Raw genomic sequence first — 25,553 nt, forward strand, 5'->3', positions numbered from 1 at the left:
TTAGTTTAATAACAATATGATCTAAATATTCATGAAAAATGAATAAGATAAACGTGATGAAATTGAAACTTAACAGATGTTTGAAATTCATACCTTTGAAATACGTCAAAAAATAACATGCACAATTTTTTTTTCAGATAATGCAAAACCAAATGTCTTGGTGAGGAAGGCTATTTGTCCAAATCTGCCATCGTTTTGAACACAAAATTGATATGAAAAAACAAGAACATAATAATCTTAACAACACAATATGAAACGCAAAAAAGGTGCAATGATTTATTACCAACACATGTGTGGAACATGACTTATTATTAATAAGCGACATTTATGTCTTTATAATCAAATATTTTTTCTCATATTTTTAATTAATACACGAGCAAAAATACATGCATATCAACAAAATGAATAACTAAAATAGGTTACAAATTATATATCTAACTATAGAATGTAAAAATCAATTCATACATAAAAATGTACTTTGTTTAGTTAAACAAAAAGCATATACATGTATTACACACAATAAAGATTCCAAATGACCATTTGTTCCAATGATGGCAGACTTAAAGTATGCCCTTTTCGTTTCTGCATCTCAGAGTAAGTACGTATCTTTGCAGTACTTAATGGAAGCATTTTGAAGATAACTAAAATTAGATGTGCTTGTCTGACACTGCTTTTGAAGACATGTTTATAAATTATCTTGATTAGAAGCATTATTTTGGTATTCCTTTTTGAGGATAGCCCGTATTGTATTTGTATTTTGTTAAGATGTCGCAAATATTTTGAATTGCTATGACATAAGGACCATTTCTGTCTGTTCAGTGTCAGCTTTCATGTTCTCGTTCAAAGAAATTTTAGAAGTCTTCAAACAACATTTGACAAGTACTCGAATGATGGTGAAGGAAAAAATGCATATGATCAGCATTATTATCAAAATATAGACAAACCACATCGGACTTTTGTATTCCATCATATGTCCAATTAGCAATGGAAATGTCATGCCAGCTGTTGATGATGATACGAGAAACACTGACGATATCTTACCCGTTACCTTGACTACATTTGAAGAGGTCCAGCTGAATATGGCTGGAAATATGACAGACTTCGCGAAACCTAGAACTCCTGTAAACAGCCAAATAAGAGGTGTATACATCAACAATGAACTTGCAAGAAATCCCGAGTAACCGATCAAGAGTGCGCCAAGGTAGGAGGTAAGCAAAACATTGCTCTTACAGCAAGACACAATAAATATTCCTGTGAACCGACCAATAGCAAAGGAGACCCAAAATACAGCAGTGATGTAAGCGCCTGTTGACTTGTCCCAGTTGAGTTGGTTCAACGAAAAAGTCATCAAAAAAGTTGCAAAGCAATCTTCGACAATACAATATGACGCCAGCATTGCGCAAAGCATAATGATAAAAACTACTTTTAGACGCAGCGGCATTGGGTGTGAATTGGTGTTTGTGTCATCACTCGTTTTTAGTTTTGTGTCATCCTCTGATTTTAAAAAGGAACGACATTGAACATAAATATATAGAAGTCCTACGGTAGCAGAGAACATAAATGCACCCGAAATAAGAAAAGCGGGATGAACTTCAGATGGTTCATATTTGTCAAAACAAGAGTTATTTGATGAAGTAAAATTAACTTCGGTCGTAGTATTCTGCGCTGACAATGAGTCGTTGAAAACCTCAACGCCTCTTCTGCTGTCATCCAGTTGGCCAGCAGTCCTTAATTCTGATTGGTTGCCCACAAATCCAATTCCTGTTACACAGTGCACGATCTTCTTTGCCAAAAAAGGCTCTGTTGCGAGAGGTGAAATAAGGGCTCCGAAAGAAAACCCAAAGTGCAAGGCCTGAAGGAACGGTCCATGTTCTGAGCCCCAAATATATATCATGTGGGCGTTAGCCCCTGAAATGTAACCACATATAACAAGCGTCAAAATTAAACCTCATCTCGACAATGGTTGCATGTGATATGATATATGATTATTAACTAAACTTATTCATTCCTTATTTACCGTGTATCCACGCATTATGTTTACGCATAATTGTGTGATTAATGTGTTTTAAGTCAACTGCTCCTACAAACCTGTATCGAGAGTTCCACATGCAAATCCTCCAATGCATTTAATAAGCAACATGGCAACAAGACTGGAACAATAGGGCACAAACGCAGAGCTCAGAGCCAAGGCAAACGTCGATGCCGTCAGCAACAGCAGCTTGTCGAAACGGTCATAAATAACACCACCGATTATGGAGCCGGTCATGTAGCTATGAAAATAAATACATGTGTGGACTTTAAAGATTTGGTTGCATAATACGCATAATAAATACGGTAGTTAAAATCCTAATAGCGCCTAATAAAATAACTTCTATGTTGCCTCAACTGTATAAATACAAGTATGTTTGTATCTGCATACTACGCTTTGTTGATGTCCATAAATGCTGATCGGATATAAATAGACTAGTTGAGCATCTACACAGATTAATAAGTGGCAGGTCAATACAAACAAACATAACCAAAGAATGAGAGAAACCATTTGTAATAAAGTGTATTTTGAATATTGATGAAACCCATTTCATTGTATAGTATCACTAACAGAGATGCAATTTTACTTTACATGCGGTAATAATTACTGACGAACCCGTATATAGATATGCACATGAGTTACATGTGATCAACGTTGTGTGAAACATAAGTTTGTACTTGGGACACAAAACTAGTGAATTCTAAACCAAAGGTCATCGTTCCGGACACAGGGTACACAAATTGCTGCGTATATCTCTTATATGCAATAAAGAGGCAAAAGAAGTTGGTTGTGGTACAAATTCATATGCCAGACACTTTAAAACTGTCTCATTAAATTACATTATAGAAGTGTGTCCAAAGATAAACAATTCATTCGTACGTTCGAATTATATTCACATATGAAACGCATATATATATGAAGCAGGATACTGTTTATTAGATACCCGGGTAGATACGGGCAAACATTACAGGCACAGTATTGAGTTCAAGAAGGAATATGTATAAAACATTACAAAGTGCAAACATAACTGATAACATCAACAGTTTTTAGTTGTTATTCTTATTATCAACATGTAATTTGACTCAACACAACTTTCTGAATAATTAAAGTCCGTTTTGACTGGTAAAGAATACTTCAAAATGTATCAATACGGAGTGTTTAAATTGGTGCAATTATTCATTCCTCGCAAATGCTTGAGTGTGTGTGTTGCTTTAGCTATTCGGTGTCTCTTTCGCTAAATAAACGTTATAGAAACTTGCAGTTGGGATAATTTCGACGATAAAAATGGGTGTACATAGGTACCTGTTAATATTCAGCGACCTAGCTTTTGGTTAATTAACCTTTTGCACTTATCTGTAACACGGACGATTTCTTCCAAATGATGCATTACAAGTTGTACCTTCCGAGATAGTACAGTGGTATTATGTCTGCAATTTGGATGTTGTGTAAATTATTTGCAATCTACCGTCTACCCCTGCGCTTTGATACAAATTGTTATGCGAGCCCGTTTATAAGTACAATGTATGCAGACTCAGTGAGTGCTGTTAACGGCATCGGAATGTATGTGGTCAGAGGAAAGAATTCGGTAAATGAACCACCAAGGAAACCATATTTTTACGAACATTTTCGTATGTGTAATGCGCAGAAAAACTTTTTAACTATACTTGATAGAGTAATCGATATTAGTATGACAAGTGCGGAACCTTTGTTAAGCTTGTTAGACATTCGATGATCTTTTAAAATGAATATAGGCGCTCGTGAAGACCATATGTTAAATAATCAATAACCAATATAATTTGTGTTAACATGTTAACGCAAAACATTTTGGAAATGTCATCCAAGATAACTGGTGCAATGCGTAAATGTTTCTCTTGTGACCGTTTGTTATACTTTCTTGAAAAAAGTATTTCAAGACTAGCCGTTAGTATTACAATCGATTACATAATCCGCAGTATATGTTATACGCCATTTTATTTTTTGTATCCAATATTAAGTTATTTCAACTACATCTACCGAAGAAAATCGATTTCTTTAAAACTCACTGAACGTAATGTTAAAATGATGTTTAAACTTTTAGTTTGAAATGTTTAATTCAAAACTAAGAATTTGACATTTATTTCTTATCTATACTTAGGTTATTTGATATATTTTGATGTGTAAAAATGGGTGCATACAAAGTTTACGAGGGAATGAATTGCTCATATTTGTTACGTGGGTAACTGTTTACATTACAATAGTGTTTAAAGAATATAGCACAGTTGAAAACAATACGAGGATTACTATGTATAGAACGAACATCACGCAGTATTACTATTTATAGAACGAACATCACGCAGTATCACTATTTATATAACGAACATCACGCAGTATTACAATTTATAGAACGAGTGTTACTATTTATAGAACGAACATTACGCATACCCTAAGCTTCCTGTAGTGAACATCCACGACGAACTTGCGAGGTCCTCACCAATAATCTGCATCAGGTCTGGAAAAGTGGGCCCATTCAAGCCAACGAGCCAACCCTATAGAAAACGGCAGTGGGAACAAAATGTTATTATCAATAAGACATGTATTTATTGCATGCACATATTTTACGTTTATAAAGTACATGACGTACAAAATTAGTTTTGATAACAAACATGTTAAATTGCGTAGAATATTCTCATATTGCGCGTGCACAAAAGAAGTTCCCATTGTTTACTTAGAACCATTTTCAAGTAAAACAATATTTTATAAAAAAAAATCAAATTATAAAACAAATAACGAAGGGTACATGATCAATAATTACAAATTTAGGTCAATATTAATTTTATCATGTGGTTACTTTTTATAAATGCGAATAAAGTCACTTTATTAATGTAATACTTTACCAAGCCAACAAAGGACCAGCACAACACCGCAGTATATGTAATCTTCTTTCTGTATACCTCGTCATTTTTCAGCCTGCCTAGAAACCGTCTCAATTTAGGCTCCACCTTCCTTGAATCTTCTGGTTTCGATTCCTTCCGTATTTCAAATGAAATGGAATATTAATAATTGAGATTGCAGTCTGCACCGGCTAATCCGGGACGTTACTTAACGCTCTTGTGAATGTTTTGTTGAAAGGAATTCTCTTCAAAAAGAAAATCCAGTCTATGCGGAAATTGATGTCCCTGATTAGCCCATGCGTACTGCACAGACAAAATTAAAAACATCCTTATCGTAAATGCATTAAGTCCGGTTTTCCCAGCTCGAACCTCATATATTTTACTTGAAACAGATTCTAAAAGTTATTGTCCGAGTTTGAGTGTCCCTGTACCTTGATAAATGACCAAGTGGTGTTCTTCAAACAACGTGACATATAGGTGAACATACATACAAACTGTTATGAAATTCCGCATTTAATGTACACTATTTCTGTATCATGAACACTTTTTGTCTATGTCACAAAAAACTTACTGATATACCACTTCAGTTGGCGTCTTTTACAATTAAATCGCTATAAATATACACATTTTCACGAAATAAAGTCGCGTGCCCTCTCCTAATTGCCACATTCCATAATGTTAAGTGTGAAATGGATCATTTGAATGTTAAACTCAATTCGATGACTATATTTAACAAGTGTTCCGCGGTCGGAGGCATATGCCCATTCAAACAGGGCTTTGAACTAGCGACCCCAACTTCAATATGGGTCATCTACTGCAATCTACTGCCCAAGGCCAATGCACATGTGAAGTATCAAGCCAATCGGTCAATTTGTTGACGAGTTATTGATCGGAAACGATATTCACACGTAGTGTGATAGTATCTTGACCATTGACATAGTGACCCCAATTTCAATAATAATGTAACCGTGTTTACAACAGCAATAACATGAATTCAGCAATAAAGCTTATACAAGCTCATAGCCTACATTGTATACGCATTATACAATTTATAAGTAACGGTAGAAGATAGAGGTTGGAAGATAGTGTTATGAACTGGTTAACATGGCAAGTTATGAAGTGAATAAATAATTGCAAATAATATTGAAACTGCAAATCTAATATGTACTAGTTTACTTTCAAGACATACGATAAGAAGAATTTGCATTTGGTGGAGGAACATATTGATACTGATTTTCCGATATATAGGTTTTCGAAATAAGTTCGATAAAAACGATAGTTATCTACTTTAAATATTTAGAGTGGATGATTTAAAATAAATTAATTATGATGAACTTAATTTGAGAGTGTATATACAAGTTTGTATTAATGACTTACTATACTTGCAGTTTGATAATTCATGACATACATACATGCACACATACATATACACAACTCTATATGAATATTTATATGTATATTTACATGTCGAAAAAGTGTAATATGAATATATTATGGCCATTCAATGAAATTCGTTGTACACTAATTACGCGAAAAAATTGTCTTCTACTAACATCTAGTTTTCATTATACGTGTCGATGTATGTCCACTATGTCTACGAACTGACAGCACGATATATCATCAAATACCATCCTTTATCTATAAAAGTGCATGTGTACTGTTCATTCGTCAATACAGGTACACTTTTTACAGTATGCTGAATCAGTACATAAATCACGTTAGTTGCTACAACTTGCTTTCATGTCTAACATAATTCAAAAAGATAGGTTCTTATCTAAAAACGAGCTAGAGATTTGACCTAGAATTCAAATTAACAGTGTGCTAGATAACCCAGTCGCTAGATCGGCACCAATATTAAAAAGGAATTTCAGGTATGAGGCGTCAAGGTGCATTTCTTTGCAACTGATAGTGCTTTGAACTTTTGAGATCTGATTTCAATAAGGATATATAGTTTTATAAATCGTAACATTAATATCAGATTGAGGCCTAAAGACTCGATCCAAGACACATAGAGTCAAAAACATCTGAAATTGACCAAAAAAACCACATACAATTCAAGATGTGCAGCATTAATGTTTGTAAAATAATGATGTTAAATGCTGACATGTATGATAACTATTGTCCAATATCACTAATATTATCCAAGATCAGTTTCATGTGTATCTTTATACAATTAAATAATACCACAGATTACCCCCGAGGGAGCCATGTTCTTTCAATGCATCAAATTCTTTCACGAAATCTGTCGAGATACCCAGGTATGTATATTAATATACATACCTGAGATACCGCAGCACTAAAAGTTTGGTGTACGTTTCAACCGAATGGGATTTGTAGAATTTTGACAATATTGTTCGTAAAGTAAACGTGTAAATGCACCATTTAGCATATCAAACGTGTAAATGCACCATTTAGCATATCAAACTTTTAATCCATTAAGTAATTAAAAACAATCATCCGTCTAATTATAAATTATCGAGATAAGCTACCATAAGCGCAGGATATGAAAAACAAAAGAAATGTTTTTTTTTATTGTGTATTATACTTGTGGTATAATACTTGATTTCGCGAGAGTCTTAAAATGTTTAAGTAGATAAGCGACGCTTAACGATGGTTTTTCTTCCAACTTAAACAAATAAAAGGAACACGCTGATGTACAGCAAATAATACCGATAATTTATCGCATCACGTTCACGTGCTTGATAAATAGTGGGGTTTTTTCGGCGTCAGCTGAATACGCCAGCTTTTCACCTTAGCCTGACCTTTGTTAGCGTCCAATACAATTCAAATAAAACTTCCCGCGGCCAAGTACAGATGAATACACTTCATTGACTGCATTGGCTGATTTGATAATACCACTAGAACATTGGAAACATGTCCGCGTCTTTGTAACACTGTTTTACTGCGTGTTCAGCATGAAACAGTTTTATCTCTAATAAAAAGGCTTTATAGATAGAACAGTTTAACACTCAATCTCGACATCAATACAGTTTGTGCGTACATCTTTTATTTTCAGAGGATTTTCAGCGCGTTAATGTTGTGTACTTAAAGGCCATGTTCTCATATTTAGTACTGACTTCCATATTCCTGTCAACATGTTATATGTAAAAGTATAAAGAGCAGTGGAAGCGATGCCTCACTTTAATGTGTTGCATTTCAACCCGCGAGGTATAAGGGGTCAGTTCGCGGTTAGTGTGTTTGAATGTCAGAGTTTATATACAGGTCAGACCTTCTGTGCTGTTCGGAGTTCGCGGTCAGTTATATAATAAAGACGCTATAGCGTGAACTAGGTGAACCAGAATTTTCTTTACCACCAGAAAGATGTGAAATGAAGATATCCAGCGATATTATTTTATGGCATGTCAATAATAGATTCTTAATGTGTTTTCAACAATACCATGATAAATACTATTTTTAATTAATTAACAAGAATTATTCCATCATATTTACTAATGTATTATTGCAGCATATTGACTAATGTATTAAGTATGAGCGCGATGATTCTCGATACTGTTAATAATCGAATCAAATACACGTAGCAATTCCCGATAAACCACTCAAACAGGTTTGTTCGAAGAACGCGCGTATACATATTTAAAATATGTACGGAGACTTCGCGTGTGGCCAGTTGACTTTGGTTTTCTTTTTTGTATCTATAGGTTTATGACCAGCAATATGTAATAATGTAAAATAAGCCGCGAAAACTCCGCGTAACATCCCGTACTGCGTTTGATGCAGCTAAAAACTGCACAGAAAAAGATATTAGCTATCCTTGATCTCATTCATTTAAATCTTTACCTTCCATAAACTCCAACCACAATCAACGCCGTATATCTTTTTTAAAGATATTTCTTGTTATTTCTATTGACATTTATCTGCACAAAAATGTTCGGTATAATATAAGAAATAGAAAACCTCACTTCAGGCTCAATGGCAGAATAGTGAACAGCCAGGCAGCCCGAAATAGTATACGGACCTCCATATACTATTTGGGGCTGCCTGGCTTGTCACTATTCTGCCATAGGGCCCTCAGTGAGGTTTTCTATTTCTTAATTATGAGCAGGTATTTCCGGAAATATTTGCTATGGCACAGAGGCAAATATGTGTGCAACGCAAGTTACTGGGGTACATTAGGAAGTATTAATTGTAATTGTTGTATCTCATTATTGTCTTACTTATTGCACATACGTTACATACATAACAGCTTTCTCAGCCATCTTGTCCCTTTAAATAATCAGAGCTAAATACCATGTCATGGAAGTGAAATCCATCCCTGATTCACACTTGATTTCCATATGTATGTTAGGTCTGGAAAAAAACTACTAAGTCTTGAACTTTATATCTATCTAGTGCATGTATATAGGAGATTTTTTGTTAAATAGTATCTTGTAGAAATTGTTAACAAGTATAGCTTACATTTGACTGTTTTGTCTCACCATTGTTCATCAACCCGTCACTTTCAATGGATGTCTCGTGATCTGCCATATTCTGTAATATAACAATCTACAATAATACTATAAATAATGAGCATTTTTAATAGACTAATTTGCCGTTTTTATCAGCACACCATTCGTATCATGAAGGTAATTTAATGCACTAATACCACTTTTAAGCAAATAACTGACAACTGCCTTAAAGGGGCCTTTTCACAGATTTTGGCATTTTTTTAACTTATTCATTAAATGCTTTATATTGATAAATGTAAACATTGGGTCGTAAAAGCTCCAGTAAAAAATCAAGAAAAAAAATTAAAAAAGGAAAAGAACATTGCCCGGAGCAGGTTTCGAACCAGTGACCCCTGGAGTCCTGCCAGAGACCTGAAGTAAAACCGCTTTAGCCTACTGATCTATTCCGCCGAGTACACATACTGACGTATTTTATACCTTATATAAGCAATCTTCGTAGTTTCACAAAATTTAACGACAAAAACAGAACTCTCCAAGTTATTCAATCGTTTTAGGTTTTAAAATCGTCAAAAGATGCATATAATGGCTATATTAGAGCATGGTTAATATTCAGTATTACTGTTTCCTCACAAATATCATAACTAAAACGAAAACTTACGAATCTGAAACAAAAAAAACAACTTTTTTCAATTTTGTCAATTTACCAAAGCGTGAAAAGATACCTTTAAGAGAAAGGGAGGGGAAAATCGCCGTTGAAATAATTTCATGACAAAAACACAAGTTATATAAATGTATTTATTTATTTATTTACGTAGTTGGGATTCGATTCAAACTGTGTATTGTCAGTCAAGCAAACGTTCTTCCAACTGAATCAACCGGAAATAGCTGTACATTTTAAGAAATTGCATAATAGCAATATAAATGTTTTACAATGGAATAAGGGGTTGTCCATGAAGAAACTCATGAAGAATTATCATTATAACAAAGATAACGATGCTGATTATGTTGATGATTAGAATAATTATAATGACGAAAACAAAGATGACGATGAAGGAGAGGTCGATGACGATGCTTCCGATGATTAAAATAAAAAATGAAGATGAGTCTGCCAGACCAGTTGTATAATTAAATCAATACATCATTGTAATATAAATGTATTGGCATTGTTTTAGTGATTGTCTTAGATGATGATGATGATGATGATGATGATGATGATGATGATGGCGACGACGACGATAATGATGATGATGATGATGATGATGGTGGTGGTGGTGGTGGTGGTGGTGGTCGTGGTGATGATGATGATGATGATGAGGAGGAGGAGGAGGAGCAGGAGAAGAGAGAGGAGGAGCAGGAGTAGAGGGAGAGGGAGGACGGCGACGATGATGATTATGACATTGAAGACATTGATGGTGGTGGTGTTTGTAGTGGTGACGTTGCTTGTAAACGGCATCGCAGTAAAGTGTTGGTTATAAATGACAAACATCTATACTCATATTTGAGTTAAACAAATAGATGCGCAAACCGTAACGCATACGTGTACTAGATTCCTTATCAATCAATGTACAACACTGATAAAGGAAATTCTAAATTACCCATGAAAACGCGAGAATGTTAACCTTTTTTCAACCACCTAATATAATATTACAATGATTGTGTATTGATGTTTTCTTCGCCTTTTTCGGAATAGTGTTAGAATAAACAACATTAAAAACGTTAATATCCAAATAAGAGTAAGCTTAATTAAAAAAATAAAATAGTAGGTTATTATCTGGTTAATATACTGTGTAAATCGATACATGTTTATCTGCATTTAACTGGTGATTTTTAAACATGTAACACAGTTTTCTCATCAAATACCTCGTATTGTTCCAGTAAACCAGTCTTCTGTATGCTAATTAAACCACACACTTTTAAATAAAGCAAAGACCTGTGTTATCTATAGGTCTTTGAATAAAGAAACTGTTATATCAAAGTGTCTGTCTTCTTCGTGTAAATTTACTACACACTATATTGCGCTGTAGCCTATCAGTTGCGTTATTATCTCCCATTGAAGAACATTGTGTTGATAGCAACAAATATGGCGGTTGTATTCCGAAATCCATCGGGAGCAGGGTACTCTAATACGGAGCTTGAGCTACAGGAAAAAATATTCACCATATATGGAACTAAGGAAAATGATGATAATTTATTCAGGTATCAATAAAAGTAGATATTTATCTGAAAGACGCATCGACTGGCACTAACCAAGCGTTCATGCTCCATACTAAATTAATATACAATTCTATCGATCAAATAATTGCGTCAAATTAATTATTTTCATCTGACGTCAAAATGTTATCAAAGTACGTGACGTATTGAGTAAATATGACGTCATCATTTAATGTGGACAACAAAAGTGGAAGTGTAAATATCAGGAAAGGAACAAAGTTATCTCACACATAACTTCTGTTATTTTGTAGGACTTCTTTTCAGAAACTCATACTTCATAGCCATTGCTATGACTTGTATGTATGAAATATTGACTGGGGTGGCCAGATATCGGTCTATAGGTTGTGGGTAATTAAGTTTCTTTGTTCGTGTTCTAAATATTTCTTTAATTTTTTTGCCAATTGTTTTTTGGTTCAGAGTTTATTTTTAAGAAACAGTTCACAGATCAACAATGTTTACAGTATTCATGTTGTTTGTTTCCTGTTCAGAGATTGAGACAAAAATGTAGTGAAATATTGGATAAATCTGTTCGTCGTTTTATTTTGACAATGTCAATTTATCTCTAAAACATTGCTTAACCAATCTTATTTCTTATTATGTCACAAAATAGCATCCCCTTTTCAAGCATCTTCTTGTTCTCTTCTTGAAATCATGCAACTTTTTGATACTATAATAATGGTTTGTTGCTTTTCACACCAAAAAGGGTTGTTGATGATATGTTGGTTAAATTATTAAGTCAAGATAAGATAAGATAAGCTTTATTTAAAGTCGGCAAGACAGCAACATATACAAACATAAGCTCATGTGAGCTTTTGAACCGACTGTTGTAAAACAAGGGTTATAATAAAACAAGTGTAAACCAGCTAGAAGGTTAAGAGGGTAAGTTACATGATAGTTACACAATTGCAAAGGAGGCATAGTATTAAGTAAGAAGGCATCATAGTGCACCTGAAAAGTAAAACATCAAGCAGTTTAATTAAAAAAAACATGAAAAATGCCTATCCGCTTATATATAAATGGTTAAATGAGTATTATCTCTATAAGCTAATGGGATGACTTAAATAAGTAAAACAATTAAAAAGACTGTTTAAGAATTCTTCAATAGGAAAACACACAGAGATTTGGCACAAGAAGCAGATTGGCAGTAGTCATGATTTGCAGCACAAATACAACACAGGCGCTTTAAAATTAGATATAAGCAATGACATAAAATCGACACAAGCAACATCATGCAAAAGGCAAAAAAAAACAAGCATAGTATATGAAATACTAGATTGACTGCTAACTTAAAAACAAAGGGGGTAAGAATATGACCATGCAAAAGGCAACACAAAAATACATATAAGCACATGAGAAAAAAACACATAGACTGCAAGCTGAGGCACAAAGGGGAACACAGAAAAACATTTAAGCACATGTACAATACCACAAAATACAAAGCTGAGACACAAAAGGGGAAAATATGAAGCATGCAGCAAGCAAGCAATACAAAATACATAAAGCACCTGAAATACCACATTTACTGCAAGCACAAAGGGGGGAAATAAGAATATGCAGCAAGTAAAACAAAATACATATAAGCACATAAAAATGTGAACTGTAAAAACTGCTCGTCGGTGCTGTTGGCGCTCACCTACCCAGAGTCACAGGCTATGCATTTTCAGTCTTTGCCGCTCCAGGTAGAGATCAGGGTCATAAACTGACTAAAGCTGGAGCAGGTTCTGAAGTGATCTGGGAGTGAGTTCCACAGCACCAGTGCAGCGTACTTGAAGGAGTTCTTACCATAAGAAATGGTTCTAACCGCTGGTACCTGTAATAAATTGGAATATCTAAAATTTATACCTGTTGACTTTTTTACGACAAGGTCTGATAACACAGGAGGGGCAATGTTGTTGACTATTTTAAAAGTTTCTATAGCCATGGTTCTCATCCGGCGGACATGCAGCGATGGTAAGTTTGCCTTTAAGAGTAACATTGAAATACTTAAGGAGTAATCATCGTAAACAAATCTGAACTGCACGCTCTTGAATCTTTTCCATTTTTCTAGTATTGCTTTCTGAGCAAAAGTGCCATGCCAATGAGCAAAAGTTAAAATTTGATAAAACTTAAGTATAAAATATAGTGAGCTTATTTAGTTTGCTAAGGTTGTTACCAATTCTTTTCAAAACATTGACCTGCTGTGCAGCCTTTTTACATATATTACTAACATGAGAATCAAATTTCAGCTTGCAGTCAATGTCCACTCCCAAGAGTTTGACGACTTCATCACATGATATACTGAATCCATCTAAATCTAAAATTGGGGATCTGCTGATAGTTTTTTGGCCTACAGCTATAGCCTGAAATTTGTCAGGGTTAACCTGCATACAATTGAAATTAAACCAGTCAATTAAAATTTTACTTTCAACTTGAAGTACTTGTTTCAGTTCATGAAAATCAGGGGTGTGGAAAGAGAGCCTATCATCGTCGAGATAGTTGTACAGAGTACCTCTTTTAATAAAGTAAAAAATATCATTTATAAAAATATTGAATAAGAGGGGGCCTAGTATAGAACCCTGAGGCACACCCTTGTGAATGTCTTCCCAGGAGCTAACAATACTTCCTATTTTAATCTGCTGCTGTCTGTTTGACAGGTATGATTTAAAAAGTTTGACAGAGTTTTCTTTTGTTAATTTTATAAATTCTCTATCACTGAAAGGGGCCTTTTCAAATTTTGTAATGTTTTGAAGTTTATCATTAAATGCTTTATATTGATAAATGTAAACATTGGATCTATAAATCTCCAGTAAAAAATCAAGAATAAAAAAAACTTTTAAAGAGAAAAAGGTAATCCTCAGCAGCGCTCGAACCACTGACCCCTGGAGTACTGGAGTAAAATGTCTCCCACTTAGACCACTCGGCCATCCTTCCTGATAAAATGTCAGATGTATTTTATACTTTATATAAGCAAGCCTCGTAGTTTCACAAAATAAAACGACAACAACAAAACTCTCCAAATTATCAATTTGTTTCGCGTTGCAACACTTTATAATTTTCAGGTTTTTAAAATCGTCAAAAGATGCATATAATGGCTAATTGAGAGCATGGTAAATGTTCAGTACACTGTATAACTGTTTCCTCACAAATATCATGACTAAAACGAGAATTTGGGAATCTGAAACAACTTTTTTCAGTTTTGTCAATTTACCCAAACATGAAAAGACCCCTTGATAAAGCAGCCTTGATTTTATGGATTTTCGCCTTTTTGAATAATGATCCAAGGGGTGTCAAAATGACCAGAATAAATTTAAGGTTGAGTATTTTCCACTCCCTTTATTTTACCGCAAAAACAATTTTCTGTATTACATTGGTTATGTTTATTATCAGCTGCACCTTATAAAGAAATAAACAAACCTCACCATAAAAATGCATAATAAGAAGAACATGTGCAAACAGACAGGGATGAGTTACCAAAATTATCCCCCGCCATAGGCGAAGGGATATTGTTTTGGCGTTGTCCGTCCGTCTCTCCGTCTGTCCGGCACTTTTGTGTCCGGAGCCATCTTGGAAGTGCTTCGGCGGATTTCATTCAAACTTTTTATGAGTATATATATGGATAAGAGGATGATGCACCCCAAATGGCATTGTACACCATCTGTTAATAACGGAGTTATGGCCCTTTGTATCTTGAAAAAATGCTTTTTTGTGTCCGGAGCCATATCTTGGAAGTGCTTTGGCGGATTTCATTGAAAATTGGTATGAGTATATATACGGATAAGAGGATGAGGCATGCCAAATGGCATTGTACACCAATTTGGATAATAATGGAGTTATGGCCCTTTGTATATTGACAAAATCCTTTTTTGTGTGTCTGGAGCCATATCTTGGAAGTGCTTTGACGGATTTCACTGAAACTTGGCATGAGTATAAATATGGATAAGAGGAAGAGGATGATGCACGTTGGCATTGTCCATTCGTCCAGAAAACTTTTGTGTCCAGAAGTATATTGGCAGGGGATATCAATTCAATGCATTTGCTTGTTACTGTAGTTTTCGGACACTTAAAAATGTTTTTGTTTTTTCGTGTCAGAAAATTAAGATACGAAAAAAATAAAACAGTACATGTTTTCGATAATGTAGAGACATATTATTTAATGTTAGTTTTTTAGTTATTTTATTGAAATAAAACCAATTAATAAATGAGCAATACTTGTTTTATACATTGCAATATACCCAATATGGCAATTGTTATGTTCTATAATGCCTTCAGGGTATTCTGTGCCAGGTTTTATGACATTAATGCAGTTGTAAAACTTCGTGATCAAAGGATCCAAGATAAGCGAAAACAGGGCAAAAATGTAGTAAAAAAGCGCTGTAAAATATACTTTAAAAAAAAATAGAGTCATAAATCATGGACAAAAATCCTGTATGTCCAAAAATATAGAGTCACGAAAAACAATTATTATGGCTAAAAAGTGAGGTGTCTGAAAACTAAAGAGTGTCTGAAAACTAAGAGTAATTACAGTATTTGTTTTCTGAACTACCAGGGATTGATCTCAAAGATACTGCACAGCAAGATTCCTCAATCAAGATGTGGCGTAGCTGTTTAGAAAACATCCTGAAATGGTAGAAACAATGAGATATGTCATACAAATCTAAGAGTAATTCGGAAAAGGAAACAATTCCTAGAAATCTGGGTTTAAAAATGGGTTAGGAAATGTGTTTAGTCTAGATTGGATAGGTGTGTCAAAATCAAAACAACAACAGAACATTGGGTAGATTGGGTCATGATTTAAATAACTTTAAAGAAACAACATTTAATAACATGTTTTCTTTAGAATCTAACATCTATATCTATTATAAAAGTATTTTATCTAGAAACTATGTGATAATTAATTAAAAAATATGACTTAAGTTCTTAAGTATATGCAATTTAATATTGTATTAAGTTTTTAACACATTGTTAAAAAACAAATGTTTGTTGTCCATGACACAAATGCCATTCTTTTAACCTCATTTTCTGGCTAGACCTTAAAAAAGCACAGAAAAACAACAACAAATGTAATGACCTTTTTCACTGATCACTTGATCAAAGTAATTCAAGTTTGCAATCACAATTGAGTTTTCAGCATAATAATAATTAAATTCTAGTTGATTATCAATACCAACAAACATTTAATTGCAGGCCGGATCTTGCTGACCAACACAAGGTGGGCTTTTTTGGTTTGGACCGAGCCTCCCAGACTGATGTCACAGAGGTGTTGGATCTCAAGGAGATGACAGAAGTCCTCCAAATTCTTCTTAAAGTAAATTATTCACTTTTTAGCTCACCTGATTGCTCAGGTGAGCTTTTGTGACCGGTCTTTGTCTGTCTGTCGTCTGTCCGTCCACATTTGTTCGGAAACACTCTAGAGGCCACATTTATTGTCCGATCTTCATGAAACTTGGTCAGAAGCATTGTCCCAATGAAATCTCGGTCGAGTTGGAAACTGGGTCGTGCCGGGTAAAAAACTAGGTCAATAGGTAAAAAAAAATTATAAAACTTGTAAACACTGTAGAAGTCACATTTCATGCCCAATCTTCATGTTACTTTGTCAAAATGTTTGTCTAAATGATATGTTGGTTGAGTTCAAAAGTGGTTCCGGTCCGTTGAAAAACATGGCGGCCAGTGGGCGGGGCAGTTTTCCTTATATGGCTAAAGAAAAACCTTGTAAACATTCTAGAAGTCACAATTTTTGCCCAATCATCATGAAAATTGCTCAAAACATTGGTTTTATAAATATCTCTGACGAGTTCGAAAATGGTCTAGATTGGTGAAAAAACATGGCCGCCAGTGGGGGGAGGGCATTTTTCTCTATATGTATATAGTGAAAACATGTGAACACTCTAGAATTCACATTTTTGGCCCAATTTTCATGAAATTTGGTCAAAATATTTGTTTCCTTGATATGAGAGTTGAGTTCGAAAATGGTTCCGGTCAGTTGAATAACATGGATGCCAGGGAAGGGGGGCAGTTTTCCTTATTTGGCTATAGAGAAACCTTGTAAACACTCTAGAAGTCACAATTTTTCCCGATCATCATGAAAGTTGGTAAAAACATTGGTTTTATTGATATATCGCGTTCGAAAATGGTCCAGATAGGTGAAAAAACATGGCCGCCAGTGGGCAGGGCATTTTCTCTATATGTATATAGTGAAAACATGTGAACACTCTAGAAGTCACATTTTTTGCCCAATTTTCACGAAATTTGTTCAGAACATTTTTTTCTTTGATATGAGAGTTGAGTTCGAAAATGGTTCCGGTCAGTTGAATAACATGGCTGCCGGGGGGGTGGGGGGGGAGGGCAGTTTTCCTTATTTGGCTATAGAGAAACCTTGTAAACACTCTAGAAGTCACAATTTTTGCGCAATCATCATGAAAGTTGGTCAAAATTACATTGGTTTTATTGATATCTCGGATGAGTTTGAAAATGGTCCAGATTGGTGAAAAAACATGGCTGCCAGTGGGCGGGGCAATTTTTTCTATATGTTTAATGTGAAAACATGTGAACACTCTAGAAGTCACATTTTTGGCCCTATTTTCATAAAATTTGGTCAGAACATTTGTTTCCTTGATATGAGAGTTGAGTTTGAAAATGGTTCCGGTCAGTTGAATAACATGGCTGCAGGGGGGGGCCATAATTATTGCCTTTGGATTGTCCAAAATTTCATTATATTATACAAAATCCTTGTAAACACTCTAGAGGTCACAATTTTGTTTCTGATTTTATGAATCTTGGTCATAATATATTTATTTTTGTAAGCAAAGTTTGATGTTTGGTTAGGGGGGTCAACCCAAAATATAGGTCACCAGGTCAAATCTTACAAAAACAAAATCACTCCATATGCCAGAGTTTTGGTTCAATAATGATGAAACTTGACCAGGATGTTTGTCTGGACAATATCTAGGTCAACTTTGACGTTTGGTAAAGATTGAATGAACCCACTCCTCTCAGGTGAGCGAACTAGGGCCATGTTTGCCCTCTTGTTAACATGAAGCAGTGAGGGGGGAAAAACAGAACTTTAAACTGAAAGTGATTCCAAACAAGAGCCATTTCTATTACATTCTTCATGATCTGGTGACTATACTGTCCGCAGATTATAGACCCCAGGAAGGGAACATTTTTTTTAATGAAAGTTCTAACAAAGCATTTTATAATTAAATTAATATAATATAACACGAGGATTGTTTATTCAGAAAGTAAAAAGTGCAATACTCTTTAGCTCACAAAAAGACCCAGTTCTCTAGGTAAGCTATAATCAGCTATTGTAATCACCCTCTGTGCATCGTTAACTTTTAGCTCGTTAACAGCCTAGTTGCAACATCTTTCATCCAAACTTGGTGAAATATGGTCAAAATGTTTATCTGACAATATCTAAGCAAAACTGGAATCGGGTCCATGTCACCAGGTCAAATCATAAAAAACCGTGTCACCCTGGAAAGGCAACATTTATGTTTTTTTCTGCTATTTAAAAAGGATGTGATCCCAAAGCAAAACGGACCGAATCCCATACAAAAATTGTAAAAAAAAAAAATTCCCTATTCCCCCCCCCACCCTCAAAAAAAAAGTGTGTGTTTTTAAAAATAAATATTAACTGATTATTATATCTTAATTTTATTTCATAAACATCTAACAAAGTATATAGCTTTAATTTATATGATTTGATTCTTATTTGGCAATATTTGTTGCTAAAAGAATCCAAATTGGGTCCATTTAGTTAATAAAAATTCACAAATTTGCCATATAATTGATTTAAAAAATCCCAATTTGACCAGACTCCTTTTCCCAAAATGGCTAGAAAAACCCCTGATGGCACACTCTTTCTAAAACTTAGCCTGAATGTCCATTCAGACAATATCTTGGTTAACTGTGTCTAAAAACTCTAAAAACTAAGTGACCATATCAATTCTAAGAAAAACCTTAAAACCCCTTTATATGCAACATCATTCATCCAAAGTTTATGAAACTTGATTGGAATGTTTATCTTGACAAAAAAATCTGCTCAAATCTGAGAAAAAAACTTGTTATAAGGACTTTATAAAAATCTGTAATGACACTCTCTTGGTCATAATGTTTATCTTCACATTTTTTAGGCTTGGTTTTCTTATCTGGGTAATGTTAGTCCAAATACTTATTCAACAGGTCAAATCTAAGACAAAACTTAAAACCACTCTAGAGGCCACATTTATGATTAAATTGTCTCTTTGCAACACCTAGGCTGTACTTGAATCCAGGTAACATGCATTAAAAACACTAGGTCACCTGGTCAAACATATGAAAAATAACAAGTTACACCTCTAAGGCCTGATTAATGACTTAGTCTTAATAAAACTGTCAAAATGTATAAAATGAGAACACTTACGGCAGGTAAGCAAAGTTTTAGTCTGGGTCACTTGAGTCTACAAACTAGGTCATCAGGTTAAAGCTTTGGTCACTTGAGACTACAAACTAGGTCATCAGGTTAAAGCTTTAAACAAATCATATTGGGGGCAACATTAATGACTTAAGCTTGATAAACGTTGATTATCTCGGCAACATCTAGATCAAGTTGGAATTTAGGACGGATTTGTTTGAAACTATAAGGTCAGTAGGTTTAATCTGAAAAAATCTTGATACTGCCTAAGGGCCACATTGAGGACACAATATTTAAAGAAACTTTGTTAGAATATTTCTCTTGACAATAATATATGAAGGTCATGTTTGAATCTGGGTCAAGTGTGGTCAAAAACTAGATCACCAGGTCAAGTCTTCAGCTATTGCTGTCCATGAACTCAGGTGAGTTCTTTATGGCCATTAACTCTTTCAGTGCTGGAACCGAATTTCGAAGGCCTTTGCAAACAGTTTGGATCTAGATTAGATGTCACAGAACATGGCGTCTCATCAGGATCCAAACTGTTTGCTATTCTGATAGTATTCTTTGAAAAAAAATCAAAGAAAATGCTTATTTTAGAAATTTAGCAGACAACATTTTTGCAGAAGACAAATTTCCCAGCATGCAAAGGGTTAATAAAGAAAGCTGAGCATGACAAATTCGTATTTGATATAGAATTGTAGTCAAATACAATTGGTTCACAGGGCCTTTTTCCTTCTTAAAGATTGAGAAGTTTGTGACTCAAATTTTCACTGTTAAACGAAATTTGCTCTTCAAATATTCAAAATGTTGCACAGTTTGCGAGTCATTTTTACACTATTTCTTACAGTTGGCCACTCATTTTTTTGCCCATTTTCTTTACAAAATGAGGGGACCAAGGCCCCTTCTTTAATTTGATGAATAAGCCCTGGTTCACCTTCATCCCTTGCTTTGTTCTTCACAGGATGTAGATGAGTTGAAGAGAGACATCAATCTTGCCAAGCATGTCATGAAGGCAGATTATGAATCAAAGCTTAGAGAAAAATCAGTTGAGCTGTAAGTATGAAGAATGCTAAATACATCTATTTTTTTATATTTTTTAACAATAAGGACAATCTTAAAACATGTCAATTTAAAGACAAAGGTATGTTTTGTAGAACATAAATAACATCTACAAAAATAAAAATAAAATGTTTTTACAGGAAGATCATATTCATAGCATAGTATAACATAAACTCATTATATCAGTAATATATAAGGCTAAAAGCCTGTCAAATTTTGGTGCATTACTTTTGCGATTAATTAACCTTTTTTGGGGATAAATCAGATAATTTCTCACTTTTTATTTATGAAAGCACTTCTGTTCTGATGAACAAGATACTAAAGTATAAAAAGTTTAAATTAAAAACATCATCATCTTGATATTAACCTTGTACACAGGTCATACTGCATCAATAGAAATACAAAAATTATAAATTGTATAAAAATGTGTATGCATAAAATAGATAAGCCATTTTTTGTCATTTTCTTCACCAGTGAGTTATGTCTCTGCTTATCTGTTCATCTCAAAACTTGCCTGAATTTCATTTTAAGGTGAAATAAAATGAATTCAGATGAGATAAAGAATGTAATTGGAACAAGCCTTCTGCTCATTGTTATGTCGCATTCTATCCCTAGCTGTTTATCTTTAAAGCAGCAAACAAGAATTGTGCCAACCGGTTTTTTTAAATATGCTGGAGCATGTTTTTGTTGAACTGATAATAATTGATTGAAATAAAAACTGCTGTGGTTTATAGTTTTATAGGAATGTTGAATGCGCAATATGTGTGTGTATCTCAGCATCTGACTTCAGTATTTTTCGTAAAACTGGGAGATAAAGTATTCAGTTATCAGTAAGGCAACTTAATCTGCCAGTGGGGGATGTCATATTACAATCTTATGTCAGCTCTATACATCAATCCTCCTTTATGGGGATCTGATGCATTACTTCAAAAGTGCAATGTTTATTTTTGAAGAAACCTGACCAGGCTTTGATAATAATGCATCTTCATTTAGCGATAAAGATATGCATACAAATCATTGAACAGCACATTTTCCTGCGTTTTTTATCAGTATATTTTGTGTGTGTCTGTAAAATTACATGGCATTTCACTATGTTATCTGAATATTTTACAGTTTATAATTTATTTATTTTTTATGCAACTGAAACAATCTTTAATGGTGACAGAACATGATCAATCGGCTGTTAACTGTTTAAAGAGATGTTGTAATAAACCTTGTGTACGCTTCCTGCGATTACTCCTTGCACTAAAAATTTCTGAATGTCATCAAACGATATGGAACAGGTACAAGTCCATTTTGGTAGAACATTCCATTTAACAATATTTGATAAATTGAAATTTTATGTTATAATAAGCCTTTCATGCAATTTCATGAAAACTAAGAGAAATTACTGCAAAACAACATCATTTTGCAAAAGATATATCTGATATTGTTAAATTAAGCTGTTAGGAGAATAATGATAAGAAAACAGGCTTAACCCATGTGCATAAGTAGTTTCCCATTCTTAGCCTGTGCAGTCTGCACAGGCTAATATGAGACAACACTTTCTGCATAATCTTGATTTTGTTTTCAATACAATTCCTTTTACAAAATATTTCTATAAGAGCACAATGTGTAGTCCCTGATAAGCCTGTGCGGACTGCATTAAGCCTGTTGTGTCCCTGATAAGCCTGTGCGGACTGCATTAAGCCTGTTGTGTCCCTGATAAGCCTGTGCGGACTGCATTAAGCCTGTTGTGTCCCTGATAAGCCTGTGCGGACTGCATTAAGCCTGTTGTGTCCCTGATAAGCCTGTGCGGACTGCATTAAGCCTGTTGTGTCCCTGATAAGCCTGTGCGGACTGCATTAAGCCTGTTGTGTCCCTGATAGGCCTGTGCGGACTGCATTAAGCCTGTTGTGTCCCTGATAGGCCTGTGCGGACTGCATTAAGCCTGTTGTGTCCCTGATAAGCCTGTGCGGACTGCATTAAGCCTGTTGTGTCCCTGATAAGCCTGTGCGGACTGCATTAAGCCTGTTGTGTCCCTGATAAGCCTGTGCGGACTGCATTAAGCCTGTTGTGTCCCTGATAAGCCTGTGCGGACTGCATTAAGCCTGTTGTGTCCCTGATAAGCCTGCGCGGACTGCATTAAGCCTGTTGTGTCCCTGATAAGCCTGTGCGGACTGCATTAAGCCTGTTGTTTCCAAGATCAGGGCTCATGTATAATATTAAGTGAAATCTCAGTGCAGTTAGGTAAGCATGTGATTCTTTTGTGCAATATATGCATTCTTTCCTTAATTTGGTAGACATTCCAGTTCACAAGTTTATTACTGTTTTACTGCTATTTTGAGTAAATTGAATAAAATATCTCAAAGATACAAGTGTTTTATGCAAGCATGAGGTATTGTCTAATGGTAATGAGTTTTATAAATTTAACCAATGTGGCCATTAAAATTGTTTATCAGGACTCTGATAACATTACTTAAATTAATGATGGCAAGAAAAGATTAATTTTATTGGTAAATAAACTACAAAATATTTGCAACATTTTTATTTACTTACATGTCTGGAATCTTAATTCACATTTAGACTTGCATTCCAGCTATTGTCGAATAAATGAGAGGGTTGCAGATCTGGAGAAAATGCATCAAGAGGTAATACAAGATATTTGAGCATTAAATAAACTGGCAATCTGCTATCAAAGAAGCCATGAGTCAAATCAAAGGACTGAAAGAACACTTTAATAATTTTGTACAAGTTTGTTATACTTAGGATATTATTTGCCTGTGCCATGGAATCATTTTACATACACTTACTATCTTTTACATAACATCTCATGTCTAAGATCATTTAAATTATAAATGAAAAGTAGCATGTTGAAAGCAATCTTATCTTACAGCATCCTTAAAATATAATACACACACATTGAATATGTATATATATATATACACATATATATAAACATTATTTTATATTGCATGTATTTTAAAGTGTTAGAAAATGTAGAGCATAATTTTTCAGAGGGTTGGAACGGTACGGAGAGCTTTTCGACAACAGCTTTCTGACGCTATTGCCAGAGTTGCCATTCTGTACAATGTAAGCCCATAGCAAGATCTCGTGCCTTATTTCAATACTGAAAATGTATACAACCATCTATGTCTCTCTTATACACTATCATGTATAGCAAACTCTAGAATAATAGCAATACAACAATACCTGCTATTAATCACTTGTATTGGTCCAAATTTTTAAGAGAATTTAAGCACTGACATATTTTGCATAACAAGTCATATTACATGCTGGTTCATATTATGACTTTTAATATTTTCATCCTTATTAATATTTTTGTAAAAAAAAAAAATTAAATGTTGATGTTTGCTGAATAAATTAGGCAGCATAAATACTAATTTCTATTCTTTAAGATCACAAAATAATAGGATTAAATACTAAGTGTTTCATTGATAACAAAGCCTCTTTTCAAGAAAACTGGGCTTGATGCACGTGCGTAAAGTGTCTTCCCCTGTTAACCCTGTGCAGTCAGCACAGGTTTATTAGCGATGACACTTTCCACCTTGACTTGATTTTGATTCGGAAAGACTTTCTTAAAACGAAAAATATATAAGCAGAAAGTGTCATCCCGGATGTGCGGACTGCACAGGCTAATCTAATACTTCAATTATTGTGCATGCATTTATTTCACTTTTTTCAAAGAACGCAGCTCAATTGTCTCTATATTTTCCAGAAAAACCTGCAGCGTAAAGTGCGCCAAGAGAAGTCCAAGCATGAGGGAGATGCGGATAAACTGGAGGAGAAGTACCGGGAAATGCAGGCCACCATTCAGCGCAATGAGTCCATCATACACATGCTGAAGATGCAGATCCAACAACTTCAGAACAAGGAGCCCAGCATTGCAGAAAGCGTGAGTTGTTTAGTTGCTTTTGTGTGCGCCGCCAATTTTTATGACCCAGAGATTTGTATAATGTGTGAGAGGGTCTTACTTAGTATAACTATGGAGTATTTAGAAAGCGTAAGTTGTTCAGTGGCTTTTATGTTTTTTTCCAGTTTTTAAGACCCAGAGTAAACAGAATGTGTAAGGGCGTCTTGCTAGAACAAGTTACTATGGGGTATTAATAATGTGCCATCAAACTTCCCATGAGTCTTATCAACAAGAGAAAAATTACTAGTTCTTTTTTCCTAAGGATTCTGAAAATGTGGCGCTTTGAGAAACTATAAAGAAAATTAGTTCATAAAATAAGTTGACTTTCACATTAATGAAACAATGAAATGTGTGATATAGGTTTCATTTATTTTAGTCTGATAAGTTGTCTTTTAAAAGAAATTGTAGCGTTATCAATTTTGAGTTATCAAGATTGCATTCATGTATTAAGGGTTTTGTCAATTTATGGTATGATTGTTTATCATAAATTAACCTGTACGAAAATGTTTGGGCAGACTGCAACCAGATTATGTGCAGAATAAAATACACAAAATCTGTGTAGAATATGTGCAGAAAATATTTGGTGTCCATTTTAAATGAGTTGAACCAGATTTCTATTTATAGATTTTTTCAATATAAACAAAGAACGAATTCTGTACAGATTTTACGAATTATTTAAATTAAGCAGAATTTG

General features: G+C 34.4%; 2 protein-coding genes across 9 annotated transcripts in view; one reads left to right on the top strand and one right to left on the bottom strand.

The window, feature by feature from the left end:
- Nucleotides 1–262: 262 nt before the first annotated feature.
- On the bottom strand, nucleotides 263–11,343 carry LOC127856251 (sodium-dependent glucose transporter 1A-like). 3 transcript variants are annotated; one of them, XM_052392350.1, is made up of 6 exons: nucleotides 11,166–11,343; nucleotides 9,316–9,402; nucleotides 4,903–5,034; nucleotides 4,451–4,554; nucleotides 2,089–2,270; nucleotides 263–1,908 (listed from the first exon to the last, which is right to left on the bottom strand). In XM_052392350.1, the coding sequence occupies exons 2-6, from the start codon at nucleotides 9,382–9,384 to the stop codon at nucleotides 788–790; spliced, it is 1,608 nt and encodes a 535-aa protein (XP_052248310.1). In that variant the 5' UTR covers nucleotides 9,385–9,402; nucleotides 11,166–11,343; the 3' UTR covers nucleotides 263–787. The 3 variants fall into 3 exon arrangements, with proteins under 3 accessions (XP_052248310.1, XP_052248309.1, XP_052248311.1); XM_052392349.1 differs by having other exon boundaries at nucleotides 9,316–9,387; nucleotides 11,166–11,342; XM_052392351.1 differs by having other exon boundaries at nucleotides 263–1,119; nucleotides 9,316–9,387; nucleotides 11,166–11,340.
- Nucleotides 11,014–25,553, top strand: part of LOC127856250 (uncharacterized protein C10orf67, mitochondrial-like) — a 52,902-nt gene continuing 38,362 nt past the window's right edge. For 3 of the 6 annotated variants that reach the window (XM_052392342.1, XM_052392345.1, XM_052392347.1), the window contains exons 1-7: nucleotides 11,351–11,501; nucleotides 11,768–11,864; nucleotides 16,680–16,800; nucleotides 20,849–20,940; nucleotides 23,525–23,576; nucleotides 23,944–24,018; nucleotides 24,665–24,841. In XM_052392342.1, coding sequence (XP_052248302.1) covers nucleotides 11,468–11,501; nucleotides 11,768–11,864; nucleotides 16,680–16,800; nucleotides 20,849–20,940; nucleotides 23,525–23,576; nucleotides 23,944–24,018; nucleotides 24,665–24,841 — 648 coding nt within the window. In that variant the 5' untranslated portion in view covers nucleotides 11,351–11,467. Of the gene's footprint in view, nucleotides 11,039–11,334; nucleotides 11,502–11,767; nucleotides 11,865–16,679; nucleotides 16,801–20,848; nucleotides 20,941–23,524; nucleotides 23,577–23,943; nucleotides 24,019–24,664; nucleotides 24,842–25,553 lie in introns of those variants that run through there. The other 3 variants (XM_052392346.1, XM_052392348.1, XM_052392344.1) reach the window with 3 other exon arrangements.

Source organism: Dreissena polymorpha, chromosome 13 (genome assembly GCF_020536995.1).
Source record: "Dreissena polymorpha isolate Duluth1 chromosome 13, UMN_Dpol_1.0, whole genome shotgun sequence".
Classification (NCBI taxonomy): domain Eukaryota; kingdom Metazoa; phylum Mollusca; class Bivalvia; order Myida; family Dreissenidae; genus Dreissena; species Dreissena polymorpha.